This window comes from Microcaecilia unicolor, chromosome 5, assembly GCF_901765095.1.
Source record: "Microcaecilia unicolor chromosome 5, aMicUni1.1, whole genome shotgun sequence".
NCBI classification, from domain to species: Eukaryota; Metazoa; Chordata; class Amphibia; order Gymnophiona; family Siphonopidae; genus Microcaecilia; species Microcaecilia unicolor.
The window spans coordinates 251,714,538-251,732,757 of record NC_044035.1 but is presented as its reverse complement, the minus strand read 5'-3'; the positions used below and the strand labels follow the sequence as shown (position 1 = coordinate 251,732,757).

At 38.5% G+C, this 18,220-nt stretch overlaps 1 protein-coding gene across 2 annotated transcripts in view; it reads left to right on the top strand.

The window, feature by feature from the left end:
• STXBP5L (syntaxin binding protein 5 like) overlaps positions 1-18,220 on the top strand; it is a 663,841-nt gene that overhangs the window by 153,722 nt on the left and 491,899 nt on the right. For both annotated transcript variants that reach the window (XM_030203985.1, XM_030203984.1), the window contains exon 7: positions 4,349-4,432. In XM_030203985.1, the coding sequence (XP_030059845.1) occupies positions 4,349-4,432 (84 nt within the window). The remainder of the gene's footprint in view (positions 1-4,348; positions 4,433-18,220) is intronic.

Sequence of the window (18,220 nt, the reverse complement as noted above, 5' to 3'; positions counted from 1 at the left end):
AGTTGTTTTTTCCAGGTCCAAGAGCGTCGACGCTCCTTCGCCGGCGCTAATCAAAGAACTCTACAACCCTTTCATCTGTGGGCAGTTCGTTGTGCAGTGGTCCCGCACTTGCTGCTCAGGGGATAAAACGCTGGCCATCGGCGGCTGACCGCCGGTTGTCCCCTTCCTCTCAGTTAAGGTAACTGCAATTGCAGAGAGGAAATTTACGTCAAGAAGACGAAACTTCAGAGGGCAGCTGGTTGGGCTTATGAACTTCAGGTCACCATCTTACCACTGTATAGCTGCTGCTTTTAAGAAAAAAGTGGCGTTCTTTTTCTCTTGTTTTTATTTACTGTCTAACAAAAAGGTTTGTTGCTTCTTATAGTTTTGTCCACTGCCTTTCCACTTCCCCTGCCCAGCTAACAACTCCTTGAGTTATTCCCCTATCATGATAGTTTTATTTTTTTTCAGGTCTTGAATCTTCACTTTTGAATAAACCCTCTCCATGTGTCTTAATATTGAACCAACCATGCAGTGATCACCGGATGCCAGATGATCACTCACTATAAGATCAGAAACACGATCCCCTTTTGTAAGCACCTAGGTCCAGTATAACCCCATCCCATGTATGATTCCATTACCAACTTTTGGAACAGTTCGTTCTACTTCTAGCAATAATGCCCAAGTCAACGTCTGTGGCATATTGAAATTGTCTATTAGCAATACTTCCCCTTTCATAGCTATATTTTGAATGCCTTGTACTCAGCCTGTTCTGCTTGAGAAAGAGGCTTGAATATTTCACCATTGTAAAAAGGATTTTCCATTTCCTCTTTTCCAGATTAACACACAGTGCCTCTTCCTTATCCTGTAAGTCCTGCAATTCTGTCATTTTAATCTTGTTTAAAATATAATATCACTCTTCCTCCCTTTCTTCCTGTGCTGTCCTTCCTGAATAGGTTATAGCCTGGTATAAATATATCCCAGTCATGGTTCTCCGTGAACCACATCTGGCTAAGTAAGCCTCTTCTTTATGACCTCTAGATCCAGAACCTTATTTCCCATGCTACAGGCATTAGTAAACAGAGCTTTCCTGATGTTGTACTTTATTTTCCCATTTCTATAAAGATATTTAATGTTTTAGATAAGAAAAGGGCTTTGTTCACCCATCTCCAATGATTTTAGTTCAAAGCCTTCTTCAATATATTAGCCAATCTGCTGGGAAAAAGATTTTGTCCCTTCTTTGATAAATGGACACCATCTTTGATCAGTAGCTCTTGAAAAATCATCCTATGATTTAGGAAGCTGAAACTCTGACACTATCTGCGCTACCCTCAACAGGCATGATTAACGAGAACACCACCTGTGCCCACCTATCTGCTTTACCATCTCAAAGTTATGAAGTTACTTATGATACATTTAATGGTCTCATGTTTGCCGACACGGTTGAGTGGCATCAGCTAATAGGCTTGATGAGACTGGAAAAGCTCTGTAATGTCTCAAATCTTGACATCGGGCAGATAGCACACTACCTAGAATGACTTGTGGTCCACAGATGGCTACCTCCATACCCCTCAGAAGGGAATCGCCAACCACTTATACTCCTCTCTTCTAGTGGTCGTTGATTTGGCAGTTTTTGTATAGCTATTAGGTCACAGGTTTAAGATTGGCTTGTGTACCTATCATTTAAAATGGTCATTATACCTGTGAATTGGTTGGTGGCCAATGTAACGTCAGTTTTCGGAAAGGGTTCAAAAGGTGGTATGGGAAATTGAAGACCAGTGGTCTTGATGCTGATGTTGGAAAGAATGATTGAAGCTATTTTAAAAGCAAAATTACCAACCATATGGGTAGTTATGGTTTAATTAGGTGCAGTTTTAAACTGTTTGGGATTATATTGTATAATAAAGATTGTGTTTTTAAACAGTGGAAGGTAAATTGTGAATGTATTATTATATATTGTTAAATTACTGTATTAGTCATAAGGGATTTTGTATGAATTCATTGTGGATATCCTGAAAACCTGACTGGCTGGGGTGCTGCCAGGACTAAGTTTGGAAACTGCTGCCTTAGGATCGTTAGATAAGGAGTCAGGGCCCTTTTGTATATTGGAAACTGGCTAGAAACGTAGGATTAAGTAGTCAATTATCCACATGGAAAAGGGTCAGTAGTGGAATGTTCCGAGGGTCTATACTGGAACTCGTGCTGTTTAAAAACCCTTTAGTGTCCAATGTTCCCATCAATCTGTTCTCATATGGCTTATTACGGGAACATTGGACACTAAAGGGTTAATATATTCATAATTGAATTGGAGATAGGAGTGATAAGTGAGGTGACCATAGTTGGAGATGATAGAAAATTATTCAGCCATTAAAATGGGACATGATTGTGAATATTTGCAGGTTCTTTTGAGGTTAGAATGGGCCTCTAAGTGGCGGATGAAATTTAATGTGGACAAGTGGAAAGTGAAACACATAGGGGGAAAAAGAACCTAGCATTTTGTACCTGTAGTTGGAATTAGAGTTAGGAGTCAGCAGCCAAGAGAAAGATCCTAGAGTTATTGCAGACAGTATATTGAAATTTTTATCCCTGTGTGCCACAGCTGCCAAAAAAGCAAATAGAATGTTAAGGATTATTTGAAAAGTAATAGAGAAAAGCTGAGAATATCATTATGTCTGTTTAGGTCCATGATGTAACCCTATCTTAAGTGTGGGAAGTAATTCTGTGGAATGTGTGCCAACATTTACTTACTGATTGTACATATAGTGATTAGAATAATGGCATATAATCATGTGTGTACACAACTATGGAATGCACTGCCAAAAGCTGTGAAAACAATCCACAATCATCTTAATTTCATGAAATCACTCAAGACCAGTGTATTCAGAAAGAACTACCCCAAGGATCCAACATAAGTCCCTATATTCTGCAACACAGCAAATTAATGGACCGTATTGACCACTTTTACCCTTTCACCTTTTGCCTTTTATACCGTTTTTTTTTTTATCCCCCTGTCCTCTACACTGTGTTATTTGTTTAGTTACCAGATTGGCGACTGCCTTTACGGTTTGATGTTAGCCACATTGAGCCTGCAGATTGGTGGGAAAATGTGGGGTACAAATGTGTTAAATGCATGTAAATGCCAAAATTCCGTCTAAACAGTATTCTGTAAATATGTGCTATTTTACTCCCTAGTTTACTAAGCCACACGGCAATGCCGACACAGACCATTCAAAGTGAATGGACTATGTCAGCATTAGCGCACCATAGCCACTTAGTAAACAGGGGGGTTACATAGCACATGTCAGAGTCTGGGCATAGCATGGGCTGGGTTCAACTTATGTGTATATTTCTGGCATTTAGGCATGAGCACTTACACCAGTTTTGTGTTTGTGTGTGTATTTTACCTGTTAAGCTAGTCTTCTAGAAAGGAAAGTATATGCTTGCTTTCTTGTATAAAATAGATGCCACCTGTATCTAGGCACCCTGTTACAGAATTGCCCCCCATCCCCATATGTCGTTTTCATCAACCCCATCTCAAAAAGGATATAGTGGAACCTCAGCAAGTTCAGAGAAGAGCTCTAAAAATGATAAAGGAGATGGAACACATCTGTTATGAAGAAAGGCTAAACAGGTTAGGGCTTTTTAGCTTGAAGAACAAATGTCTGAGAGGGGGTTAGAAGTTTATAAAATGGGATGAATTGTTTAAATAGGGAATGTTTGCTTAATCCTTCAAACACAAAAACAAGAAGACACTCTATGAAACTAATGACAAGCAGATTGAAAATAAATTGTAGATATTTTTTCATGCATGCAGAATTAAACTGTGGATTCTGTTGCCTAAGGATGTGGTCTAGGTGATGACTCTTGTATGATTCAAAAGAGGTTTGGAAAAATTCCTGAAGGAAAAGTCTAAAAACAAACAAACAAAACAACAACAAAAGGTTTACTACATGGTGGATGTTTTTTTTTCATGAGCTGTGAGGAATAATGTCAGGTACTTGTGACCTGGACTGGCCACTGTCGGAGAGAGAATATTGTGCTTGATGGACTTTGGTCAGACTCTGGCTTTTCTTATATTCTTATCTGGAGAGTGACACAATTCAGCCCCCTCCAGTTAAGTTTTCCATTTAAGTTGGACCATCGCAATTGCAGGCATACGTTCATTGGATAAAGGCTGCTGTCAGCTGCTCTTTAAATGTATATTCAGTAGCACTACATCAGCTGAAAGCACTGTTGAATATATGTATAAAGTAAAGTGCTGGCCCTTTATATTATTTTCCAGCCGGTCCAGCTGAATATCGGACCCCATTTTATAACATTTTCATTACCAAACAAGCTAAGAAACACACTCATATTTTCTTTCTTTCAGCTACTCATAGGTTATGAAAGTGGGACTGTTGTTCAGTGGGATTTACGTTCGAAAAGAGCAGACTTAAGGTTTTACTACGATGAGGTAAGCCATTTCATTTATCCTGAAAAAGAGCATTTTGAAAATACAATGAAAAAAACTGTAATAGTTCTAAATTAATTGTTGTGTTCAAAGTAATGTATAATGCTTTCCAATTCTGAGATGCATCTGTATCATAATGGTAAAACATAACTAACTTTTATTCATTTAAGTTAAATTGCTACTTTAAGTGGATTCCATAGATGGTTGTCGGCTCACTTGTTTGGGAGGTTGAAACAGAGGAGAGGAGATCCTGGGCTGCACAGATTTCATCTTTCTTCATCCCTGCTCCCTCTTGGGCAGTTCGCAGACTCATGCATTCTTCTGCCTTCTTCTCTACATTTCTTCCCCCCTGAGTATTTGCCCGCCTCTGGCTGCTGATTGGCTCATTTTGCTGCCTAGGACCAATCAGAGGTATGAAGTAGGGACAACAGCTTCTTCTGGCTTCCTGCCTCAGGGGCTAATGCACAAAGTCCCCGTTAACAACCGCTCACTATTTCCACCTTGGTAAAAATTATTGAGGTGGAAATAGCGATCGATTCCCAAATGAAGTTGCATGCAAATGAGCTGCACAGACCAAGCTGCACAGACCATGCTGCTCGGTATGGAAATCGCCAGGTAACTGTGCATAGTAGTCAGTCGGTAAGTGTGGCTGCTATGCGTGTGCCCAGAACAACATCACCAGCTTGCAGAGTGGGAACAACTCGTCGCATGCTGGCACCTGTCCTCTGCTGGAGGCGCCGGAGAGCTGCAGTAACACCTATGACAGTGATGTTGGCTTGTATGCCAGGAGTGGATAACTTTTAACCACAGTTATTGGCTCCACAATGCCTGCAGCAGACTTCTCCGCTTAGAAGCTACACTACGTCTGTTCCAGACCTCCCATAAAATTCCTCTTACTAAAGGAAGACGATCCCTTCTGTTCATTGCTGCAAACAGTTGTGCATCCCACGGAATGCACATTTACGTATCAATCAGCTACTGTTAATACATTTACATATCATTAACATAATCTGCTACCATGGACAGAAAGCCTGCAGATCCTCTTTGTGTATGTCTCCTTGAATACCATGATCACAAGACTGGCTGGAACTGGTTAAAAACCCACGTTGCTGGCCCAGTAAATTTTGTGCATCAGGCCCTCACTCACCTAGTACATACCTTGTTCTCACTGTAAAACCTCTATATTGCATGATGCAGATCCAGTTCTTGTTCCTGTTTAGCATCCTGGGTTTTAAGAGCCTTAATAGATTTGATTAATCACCTTTCAAATTCCAGCAGCAAGGTGGTGTACAAAGACAAATAACTAAAACAATTTGTAGCAATCACCCAAAGTTTCCAAAACCCCAAATTCTCTTTTTAACGAGGATGCCTATGGAGCTTTCCTAACTAAAAAGGGCATAGTGCAAGGAAGAAATCATCATTTCTTTAGAACAGCTACATTTTGCATGGCCTTTGAACCTCGTGAAAATGGAAAGGTTGACCTGCATTTTTTAGATTCTGAGGATGCTACTGTACTTGTGTCCCACATATTGGGTTTCATTTTGGAGGCCCATTTTGAGGGAAATTTATTTATTTATTTGGATTTATTTACTGCTTTTTTTTTTAAAGGAATTCATTCAAGGCGGTGTACAGTAAGAATAGATCAAACATGAGCAATAGACAATTACAGCAGTAAAAATATTCAAAAACAATACAAAGCATGGCATGGTATACTATTTACAATGTCAACACAATATGTAATAGAACGTTATAATTGATAGCAAAGGGTAAAGCAAAGATGTAACATATAGATGGGTAAAAAAGTAGGAAGAGTTAAAAAGTAAGGTGACTGATTGATTTAAAGAAAGTTGCACATGAGGTCCGAGAAATGGGTAAATATTATCTCACCTTGGGTAGGAGTGGATAAACATGTCCTGCTGCAGTATATGCAGCCTGAGTTACTCCTTGTGTGTGTGTGAGACTAATGAGTTAGTTACTTCTTCCATTAAAGGCCTGGTTGAAGAACCAAGCTTTCACCTGCTTCCTGAAGTAGAGATAGTCTTGTGCTAAGCTTAGCCTTTCAGGCAGTGCATTCCAGAGTGTGGGGGCTATTCCGGTGAAGGCTCGCTTGCGGGTATCACATCCTGTAATGTGTTTTGGAGAAGGTGTGGTTAGTGAAAATCCTTTGGAGGAGCTTAGTGTCCTTGGTGGTGTGTGGCGGATCATCCTATTTTTCAGGTACTTGGGGCCATTTCCTTTCAGGGCCTTGAAGATCAGACATAAAGTTTTAAATTTAGCCCTGTATTGTACTGGTAGCCAATGAAGTTTTTGCAAAAATGGTGTGATACGTCGCTTGCAACCTTCTGTGAGTCTTGCTGCTGCATTCTGAATCAACTGGAGCTGGTGCAGGCCCTTTGTAGTCAGACCATTGTATAGTGCATTGCAGTATTCCAGTCTTGATGTTATCATGGCATGTACAACTGGGATAAGATTTACCTTCTCGATGTAAGGAGAAAGGCAGCTTAGCTGTCGCAAATAGTAGAAGCAGCTCTTGAAGGTTGCTTGGATTTGGGGAATCAGAGTAAGTGTTGAATCTAACTGTATTCCAAGGTTCCTGACTTGTGATTTGAGGGGGAGTTCGTACTTCCCAAAAGGGATTTTGATGTCAGGTATGTATCCACTTGTGTTAGGGACCCAGAGAAGCTCGGTTTTACTTGGGTTCAGGCAAAGTTTGTTGTGTTTAGCCCATTCTTGAATTGATGTTAGACAAGTGATCAGTCTATTCAAGGCTGTAGGTAAGTCAGGTTCAATGGGTATGAGTAGCTGCACATCATCCGCATAGATGCAGAACTGAGTGTTCATTGACCGAATCAGCTCAGCTAGTGGCTTGAGGTAGATATTGAACAGAATAGGTGACAGTATAGATCCTTGTGGTACTCCGCAGGTCAGTGTCCATGGTGGTGATGAGTTGCTGCCAAACATTATGGATTGTTGCCTGTCTGATAGGTAGGATCTGAAACAAGCAAGTACTGTTCCATTGATACCTGTTTCTGTCAGTCGTGCTAGCATGATATCATGATCCACGGTGTCAAAAGCTGCTGAGAAGTCAAGCAGTACTAACATTGAGGCGAATCCCTTGTCTTGGTTTCTGTGAAGATCATCTAGTAGAGAGATAAGGACCGTTTCTGTACCATAACCAGGTCTGAAACCAAATTGACATTGATCTAGGCAGTTTCTCTTTTCTAACCAGTCATTAAGTTGAACACAGACTGTTCTATGAGTTTCCCTAGAAATGGGATGTTGGAAACTGGCCTGTAATTTTCAATTTTGTCCTGGTCAAGGTTGTTTTTCTTCAGCAGAGGGCGGACCACTGCCCTTTTTAATGCTGTTGTTAGCTGCCCATTAGAAAGAGAGGTGTTCACAATTCATTGAGTTAAGTGTCCCATCTGTTTCTGTCAGGAGGGGGCGAATTTGTGCACCCCTGGGTGACTGGTTGGGGACTGGGTGGAATTGCATGTGAATCCTGGTGGAGACTTTTAATTTTGTTGGCAAAGTATGCAGCAAAATCAGTTCAGTTCAGACTGAGCAGGCTGGTTCTGTTGTGGGGGCTGCAGTAGGCTGTTTACTATATTGAACAACTGGTTGAATTAGCAGCCTTTGCAAATCATTGCGAGAAGTACTGTTTTTTGGTTGCTGTTAAGGCTTGGCGGTACTTTGCCATGTGCTTCCTACAGTTTAGTCTGTCTTCATCCAGGTGAGATTTGCGCCATCTCCTTTCCAGTTTTCATCCTTCACGTTTAAGGATCCGAAGTTCTGGAGAAAACAAAGGTGAGTGTTTGTGAGTGGGGCATAAGACCTTTTTTAGTGGTGCTGTTTTCTCTAAGGTCTTGGTTAAGTGTGTATTCCAGATGTCAACTTGTTCTGATGTTGCTGCTGTCTTTTCATCCACATGTGGATAATCCAATGCCTCTAGGAAATTCTCAGTGGTCAGCTTTTTTTTTTGTCTCTGATTGTCTTCCAAACTCTGAGAGGTGCCATTTGTTTTAGGTGGTCACTTAAGGAGAATTTAATTAGAAAATGGTTTGACCATGATAGGGGTGTTATTTCAATACTGTTATCCCAGAATTCTGGGATATCCACCCCTTTGTAGAATGCCATGTCTAGTATGTGACCCTTTTCGTGGGTTGGAGAATTGATCACCTATGTAAATCCTAGTGCTGTCATCGTGTCCAAGAAGGCAGCTGTGGTGGTATCTGGGGTTTTGATATGTAGATTGAAGTCTCCCATGATCACCAGCCTAAGGTTGATTTATGGGGGTTATGGTTTCCTCTCCCACACACCACTAGGATACTTGCATGATGTTTGGGCCCAGTGCACATTTTTTGTGTCAGAAACTAGGTAGGCAGAATTTCACTGGATGGCACTACTGATCACTCTGTGGCATTCACGATCTTACTAGTTGGCAAATGCAGGGTTAAGGCTTTAAATATTCTGAAAGAGTTAGACCTCCCCCTCTATATTGTGGTCTAAAGAAGAGTAAAACGTTTTTTCCTCTTTGTTAATTTTGCTCCCTTTATGGGAGAAAATAATGTTCTTCAAAAATTTTTCTTGTCTGTATTACCTGTTCAAATTTAATAATTTGTTTAATTTGATTAAAAATGATAAATAATTTAAAAAAAAGTTGTAAATTCAGACCAGGCCTGTGAGGTCAAAGGCTTCTAACAACAGGGGAAAGCAAATGGCTGTACACTTAGCACTCTGTGTGAATTTCTTTGTAGAGGGGATTGATGATATTTGCCTTTAGTTTTAAGGAATCTAACAGATTCAGAGTTTTAGAAATAGATTATAAAGTTAAACTAAAGTTTTGACTCATGGATTGCAGGTATGAATTTTAGCGTTTCTGGTTCTGATATCCTTGGATGGTCTAGTTGATGGTCCAATTGATGCAGATTGCTGTAGGCTTTTTCTTCATTGTCAAGAAGGGTTAGATAAAAATAAGGATCCAGCTCCAATCAGAGGTCATGAGAAGAGTTATTTGCAATGTGAAGGGAAGATAAAATCTCCTTTCTCCATTCAAAATAAATGGAAGAAGTTCAAAGTAAGATTGAGGACTGGTGCCTGAAAGCAGACTGAGCAGCAGTCAATAAAAGGTTGGGTTGTAAATAGGCAGAAAATGTAATTATTTAATCTAAGTTACAGAGCCTGATGTGAACCCATCCAGCCAGCCCTTACCATTATGTTCCTGATTAGGTTTAGGGTGCACCCATTTGTTGCTTTTTAGCAAAGAAAAACTTATACCTAATTAGCTAGTACACATGATTTTGAATCCTTGTAGAACTGTTTGGTTATCTCTAATTGTAAGTTTAATAATGTTTGTACTTGTTTAGTGATCAATGTTTTGATGCCTTAATAGTGCATCTCCTTTTGTTAAACTCTAACTACATTAGAGTCAGTGGTGGTATAGTTGTAATCGTCTACCTCAGTATCCTATTGCTTTCTTTGTGCTCTTGTTGAATTGTTGTGCAATTTTTTTCTAGCATAATCTGTTTTTAGTACATGAATGTTGCCAATATATACACCTATATTTTGCTTATGGTACATTAAATGCCATTAACAGCTTGATACATGCAATCATATCCAGTATTATGAATCTCGTTTTACAGATACCATAAGAGTTTGCAAGTAATCTCCCTTAACTTGAAGGGCTTTAATAAACCCATTGAGAAAAAAAATGCTTATACGCCTCTCCAAAGATTCCCCTGTTGTCATTTATTTTCATGAGATACATTTATCCCAGTTGGAATCTATCAAACTACAAACCAACTGTTCTCACCCCATTTTCTTTTCCCCAGCAGATGGGAAAAAATGGGGTTGCCATACTAATCAGGAAAAGAGCAGACATAGTTGTCATCTCTCAGGTAGCTGATACAGTTGGAAGATGGATTAAAGTAAACAGAGAAATGAACGGCTCTCCATTTACATTTATTTATTTGTAGCATTTGTATCCCACATTTTCCCACTGATTTGCAGGCTCAATGTGGCTTACATTTGCCGTTGTGGCGGATGTATTTCTGGGTAACAGAGTTACAAATGGTCTTGCATTAATGTGCGAACAAACATGATAAGAAGTATATAATGGAACAGACATGGAACATAACATAGATGGTACGGATCATGGTATAAATATTGTGTATATATATATACCAGAACATACATGGTAAGAAGTATATAATGGGACATACATGGAACATAACATGGATAGTACAGATCATGCTATAAATACAGTGTGTGTGTGTGTGTATATATATATATATATATATATATATATATATATATATACACCAGATCATGGAATATATATATACCATGTGCATACAGTCATGGTTAAGAAGAATACATTAAGGTATTACATGAAGGTTTCTAAGTAATAAATTGGATTGTAACATACGTTACATCATCGACTATAGAGAGACCCTATTCGACATAAGGTTAAAGTGGTAGTGCTTGATCCTTATGTGAAAAGATTTCGGTTATGTATAAATCGTGTATAGTGTTATTATTTAGTATTTAAGATACATGTTTATTGTATGCCTTCTTGAAAAGATTAACATTTATGCTCCCAATTCAGATAATCCAGATTTCATTATGTAGATAGCAGACTTGATTGCACAAGAAGGGCAATCTCAGTGTATATTAAGTGGTGATTTTAACTTGGTCCTTAATCCTAACATGCACAGAAAATTATTTTTCCCTTTTAGAAGCACAAAATCTTCCCTGACTCAATTCTCTTTAATTGGCATCTGGAGAGTCCACCACAGAACAGTCTAAATACACTTGTTTTCTCCACATTTATTCTCGGATAGATTTTTTTTCTCATCAGAAATTCTTTATTGAATAAGACATTTAAGTCTGAAATTGGGGTTAAATGTCTCTCAGATCATGCTTAATTGTCATTAGCTGGAACCTTCCCCTTCTCACATAATACATCTTGGAGATTCAGTGCCTCGTTGCTAGATAATCATAATTTCCCACCTCTGATAGTCATTTATAAGTGAATTCTTTAAATTTAACACTTTGAATGATACAAATTGGATTACCCTTTGGGATACATTCAAAGCCTACAGTAGAGGGGTAATTAATTTATACTGGCTTCTCTTAAAAAAAGAATACGAAAGAAATCACCGAATATGAAGTTATCATTAAATTGTTGTAAGCATCACATCAGCCTAACCTATCTGATCTACAATTATTGTACAGTTTAAATAAAAATAGATTTGCCTATAACAACTTATTAAGCAAAAGAGCTAATAGTGCAAATTTTATGCAAGCTGCACAATATTACTCAGAGAACAAAACAAAGTGGGCATTTACTAGCTAAGTATTTGAAAGCTCACACTGAAAAAAAGACAAATATCTGCCGTATTAGATAACTATAACATTCTGATTACAAATGCCCCTGATATAGCAAAATGCTTTTGCTTGTTTTGTAACACATTATACTCTTCTAAGGTGAATTCATTACCCAGCAATACCTCGATACTAAGTGATAACCCCACATCCAACTCTTGACCCTTCTGATACCACTGCATTAGCTAAACCTATTACGCCCCAAGAGGTTGAACTAATTTTGAGTGACATGGCAAAATAAAAAGAGGCCCCTGGCCCAGACAGGCTCACAGTTGAGTTCTGTGTGGCCTTCAAGACAGCATTAGTACTTGTGATAACCTCGCTCTTTAATTACCCAGTTCCTGCTTTTCCCGATCCTTCCTAAATTTACATTATCCAGATTGCCACGGCCTTAAATACAAATCTACCTATGCATCCAGCTTCTCCTTCATAGGCACACAGCTATGGACTGTACTACCCAAAATCTTAAGATCAATTCAGAACCATCTAAATTTCAGGAAATTACTGAAGACCACCCTGTTCAAGAAGGCTTACCTTTCAGACTCAACCTAACTTCTTTGTTACAGCAAAATTCATGGACTGTATTATCTTTAATTATCTTTTTATTATCTTTGTAGAAGGGCCTCTTTGTATGCTTCCTGTAGCTCTTCACCCTTGTACTTACAAAACTATTGATAAAATATCTGCATTTTTGTGGGCCAACAAAACACCGCACATAGCCTTGAAAAGCCTGAAATCACCTCATTCTCATGGTGGAGTTAATTTCCCCAGCTTTTAAGGCTACGACTCTGCCTTCATACTTCACTAATCAGCTGCTTGGATTACAATTATAGAACAATCCTCAGTAGTTCAAATCTGCAAGATGGTCTGATACACCTCTATACTTGCTTTCAGCTTCTACTTTTGAAAAGAGGTTAACCAACCGGATATTACAATCTACTCAGAATATATTCTGTGAATTTAACCAATATGTAAAAATTTCCAGGTCCTCCACTAATCACATACATCTGTGGAGCAACCACATGTTTCAAATAAATGGCAAATTCATAAGCTGTCCCTCCTGGCAAAAGCTAGGTATTGTGTCTGTTAACCAGCTACTTGAAAACTCTACCTGGGTTCTTTTCAACACTTTGTGCACAAAGTTTCATCTTCCACCACACCAACATTTCCGTTGGTGCAACTCAAACATTGCATATCATCAAAGTTAAATATTTCTGCTATAACATCTGAGGAACCAAGTTCATAGGCATTGTGTCCTCCATTCATGCTAATCCCAAACCAGCCTCCAACTAGTATAAACTTTTCAAAACTGGAAATACACTTTGTTCTCTAACACAGAAGAGGCGTGGGCAAGAGACTTGAACCAATCAATCTCCTCAGACCAGTGGAAAATGTTATGGTCCAACATACTCAAATCAACAAGATATGCTGCTATCATATAATCTGTATACTTTTCTTTCACAGGGCACACTGGACCCCTACCAAAATTGCTAAAAATAAGCAAATCTGATGATAAGCAGTGTTGGTCATGCCACTTTTCCAAAGGCTCTCTGAAACATGTAATATTTGATTGCATACATCTGAGGCGTTACTGGGATACTGTATGGAGGACCATATGTCAGATACTGCAGATCTCTGAGAACATAAGTTAAAACATCCTTTTGTTAGGGGCACATGGCCTCTCTATATATTTAAATGATGATAAATCTAAACTCTTTCATATTCTAATACTTATTGCTGTTAAACTGATAACTACAACACTGGAAAGACTTTTCTGAATTGGAATACATCCAATGGTGGAACATTATTTGCCTAACTGCAAAATATGAACGAATTGCATCTGAGAAAAATAGAACATTAAGGGCTCCTTTTCAAGAATTCATTGTTTTCCCTAGGGACTATGTTTACATTATTTATTTACTTTAATTTTAGCTTGTATTCTAAGTACTACTTCTGTGAATATATTTCATTATGGATTAATGGCAACATTCATGTGCGACTACTATTACTGTTCCAAATTGGACATTTGTTGTATGGTTCTTTGTTTCTCCTTTTTCGTATGTGTTTGTAATTTCTACAAAAAATTAATAAAAATTGTGAACTAAACTGGAAGTGACTAAAATACATATTTGTATCTGTGAAGAAATCTCTGGTTTTGGACTATCTACTTTTTAAGTAAATTGATTATGTAATCTGAATGTGACATTGCGTTGTATGTGATATGAATTGCATTGTGTTATTCATAGAAGTCAGAGATGATGCAACTGTATCTCACCTTATATCACTTCTGAACAAATTGCTTTATATGAGCTCCAGAGATAGATAGTGCCGTACTCTCTCACTTGTCAGTGTTTGATTTTAGCTGGAGATGCCCCATATTTGTTTGAATAATGCAGATCACTTTTGTTATATTTGCGGTGAAGAAACTTTTGCATCATAAAAGCAGAGTGTAACGTCTGTAGTTAAGAAAGCCTACCATCTTTATTTTGGCTGCAGAATTGGAGATGGACCCTGCAAATATGCTGTAACACTTGAGCAACAAATCTTCCAGTGGTTGAATAGGCAAAGGAATTCTATGCCTTTTGCAGTTCTAATGATTTGGACAGAGCAGACAGATATGTCAGCAATAAGTTTTGCATAGTGCCTCCAGTTGAAAAATGTTTTGGCAAAGAAGAAAAACTGGACTGTGCACTGCAGTATCCAAGCATTCCATCTATATGCCCAGTACCCCACAGAGAAGGATTGCAATTTCCTGATACACCAGCATCATTCTCACTTGATTCTGACAAGAAAGGGATGAATTTTCTTGTCCTGAACCATCAATGTCACATGATGCAGATTTCCTCCCATCTTCGTCATATGAACCCATAGCTCATAACACAAGGTGAACTGAACAATCTTGTCAGGGATTTGGAACTACCTAAAAGAAAGGCAGATCTGTTATGCTGTAGACAAGAGCAGTGAAATCTCCTGGCAGGTGATATTAGGGTTTATATGTTCACAAAAAAGATCTTGTCCTGTTCGTGGAAGGTTATCTAGTAGCTTGCAACATCATCGATGGACTGGTGGTAGCTCTCAGCATTGCAGATGTTTCAGATGAATGAAGACTGTTCATCAGTTCATTGAGGACGAGTCTTAAAGCTGTTTTGCTGCACAATGGCAATGTTCTTCCATCAATTCCAGTTGGTCATGCACTTTATAGGAAGCCTACGACAGCACAAACAACTTTTGAGGTGCATTAACTATAACCGGCATCAGTGGCAGCTTTGTGGTAACTTGAAGGAGGTGGTTGCTCTCTTGCTTGGTTTGAAAACTTCATTACACACTGTACTGCTGGTTTCTCTTTGAAAAGATAATTGTGCAAGAGATTCCCACTACATCAAGAGAGACTGGCCACCCAGCCAATCATTGGAACCTGGAAGGAAAACTGTTGAATCAAAACTTTTGTTAGGGTCTAATGAAGAATTATGTCAAGGCTATGGACAAGACAAAGCAGCTTCAAGTACCCCCATGGAAAATTTCCCAGGTTAAGTAAAGCTACGATAAAGGAAGGTGTCTTTTGTGGGTCCTCAAAATTGTCATCTTCAAGATAATGTATTTGATTTTACACTATGTAGTAAAGAAAATATGGCATAGAAAGCCAGCCAGCTAGTGGATGTCTTATATGATCTTCTGCAGATGCTGGCTAAGAACATAAGTTACAAAAGTCTTGGTTGCAGCATGTCACTGAAGATACATTTCTTGTGCACTCATCTTGATTTTTTTCTCCACCTAATTAGGGATCAGGGAACGATGAGCACAGTGAGTGATTTCACCAGGACATTGCAGGAATTGTGTAATGCTGTCAGGGTAAATGGAGCCCATCAATGTAGACTGTTGCCGGACATTGACAAGAGAAAAGAGAAGTAGAGCTGAGTAAACACTGAATAAGGATAAAATTATAATATACATATATATTTATGTACAGCAGATTTTTGTCTTTTCTTTCATAATACATTTTATTTATATAATATCTTTGCTGATTTTTAAAGCTTTTTACATAAAAAAGAAATATCATGTAAAGCAACCATACACAGAAGAAAAGACCTAGGTTTACAATTTTTTTTATTAAAAACTATAGTATCTAAACAGTATAGTATGCATATCTTTAAAATGTAATAAATATTTTGGAAACAGTAGTCAATCAGCTATTTTGTCATATTTGAATTCAGCAGACCAAAATCTGTAATAGCATATTTTATCTCAGAAGCAGATGACTTCTAAAAAAATAAATAAATAAATTGTAGATCTTAAGTGCCGTTGAGTGCTTTTTATCAGGAATTATTTGTTGGTACGAGGTTTTATTTTTACTCTTCCAACCCAACCAAATGTTGCAAGGAAATTTATACATATGGGCTTTATTTCAAACCAAAGTAATTTTCTAGTTTTTATAACGTGCTCTGCCTGAAATCTTAAAAAAAAAAATGGGGGGGTGACTTTTTTATGTTGTTTAAAAAAAACTGTTGCTGGTTTAGCTTTTGAATTACTTTTGTAGCATTTACTAAGAAAACTAGTATTCCTGTTGAGAGATGTTCACTGACCGCAAACTAGTCTTTTGAAAACTTTCCTTTGAAGTGGCAGTTTTGAGTTTCTAGGCCACAGTCTATGGTTCCTATGCAGCGAGAGCATGCCTCTCCTGGGTTGAACAAGTCTCCACCTTGGAGTCTTCTTCAAATTTTCTTCCCTCTTTGGAAGCTGAGTTAGCCTGCCTGGTGGATGCCTTGTATGATCTTCTGCAGATGTCTGGCTAAGAAAGTACATAAGAATAGCCATACTGGATCAGACCAATGGTCCATCTAGACCAGTATCCTGTTTCCAACAGTGGCCAATCCAGGTCACAAGTACTTGGCAGAAATCCAAATAGCAACATTTCATGCTACCAATCCCAAGGAAAGCAGTGGTTTTCCCATGTTTGTCTCAATAGCAGACTATGGACTTTTCCTCCAGGAACTTGTCCAAGCATTTTTTTAAACCCAGATATGCTAACCACTGTTACCACATTCCTCGGCAATGAGTGGAAAAATATTTCTTCCTGTTTGTTTTAAAAGTATTTCCATGTAACTTCTTTGAATGTCCCGTAGTCTTCGTACTTAATTCACTTCTACTCATTCTACAGTATACCACTCAGGATTTTGTAGACCTCAATCGTATCTCTCCTCAGCCATCCTTTTGCAGGCTGTGGAGCCCTAACCTCTTTAGCATTTCCTGATATGAGAGGAGTCCGCCCCCCCCTTTATCATTTTGGTCACTCTTCTTCTTTGAACCTTTTCTAATTCCGCTATATCTTTTATGAGATACAGTGACCAGAATTGAGCACAGTACTCAAGGTGAGGTTGCACCATGGAGCAATACAGAGGCATTATAGTATTCTTGGTCTTTTACCATCCCTTTCCTAATAATTCTTAGCATCCTGTTTGCTTTTTTGGCCACCGCTGCACACAGGGCAGAAGATTTCAGCATATTTTTTACAACGACACCTAGATCTTTTTCTTGGATGCTGACTCCCAGGGCAGACCCTAGCTTCAGGTGACTTATCCTTTGGATTATTCTTCCCAATGTGCATTACTTTGAATTTGTCCACATTAAATTTCATCTGCCATTTTGGATGACCAGTCTTCCAATTACCGAAGGTCTTCCTGCAGGTTTTCACAGGCTGCATGTATTTTAACAACTTTTTAAATAGTTTTGTGTCATCTGCAAATTTAATTACATCACTTGCTATTCTGATTTCCAGGTCATTTATAAATATATTAAATAGCACCGGTCCCAGTACAGATCCCTATGGCACTCCACTATTCACCCTCCTCCATTGAGAAAAATGGCCATTCAACCCTACTCTCTGTTTTCTGTCCAGTAACCAGTTCCTAATCCACAACAGAACATTGCCTCCTATCTTATGACTCTTTAATTTTCTCAGGAGTCTCATGAAGAACTCTTGTCAAAAGCTTTCTGAAAATCTAGATACACTACATCAACCGGCTCACATTTATCCACACGTTTTTTTCACGCCTTCAAAGAAATGAAGCAAATTGGTGAGGTAAGATTTCCCTTGGCTGGAACCCATCCTGACTCTGTCCCATCAAACCATGTCTATCTATGTGCTCTGTAATTTTATTGTTTATAATAGTTTCCACTATTTTACCTGGCACTGAAGTCAGGCTTACTGGATTGTAATTTCCAAGATAACCCCTGGAAACCTTTTTAAAAATCAGCATTACATTGGCCATCCTACAATCTTCAGAAACTATGGAAGATGTTAACAACAGGTTACAGATCACTAACAGAAGATCAGCAATTTCATGTTTGAGTTCTTTCAGTACCCTAAGGTGCATGCCAATCCATTACAGGTGATTTGCTACTCTTCAA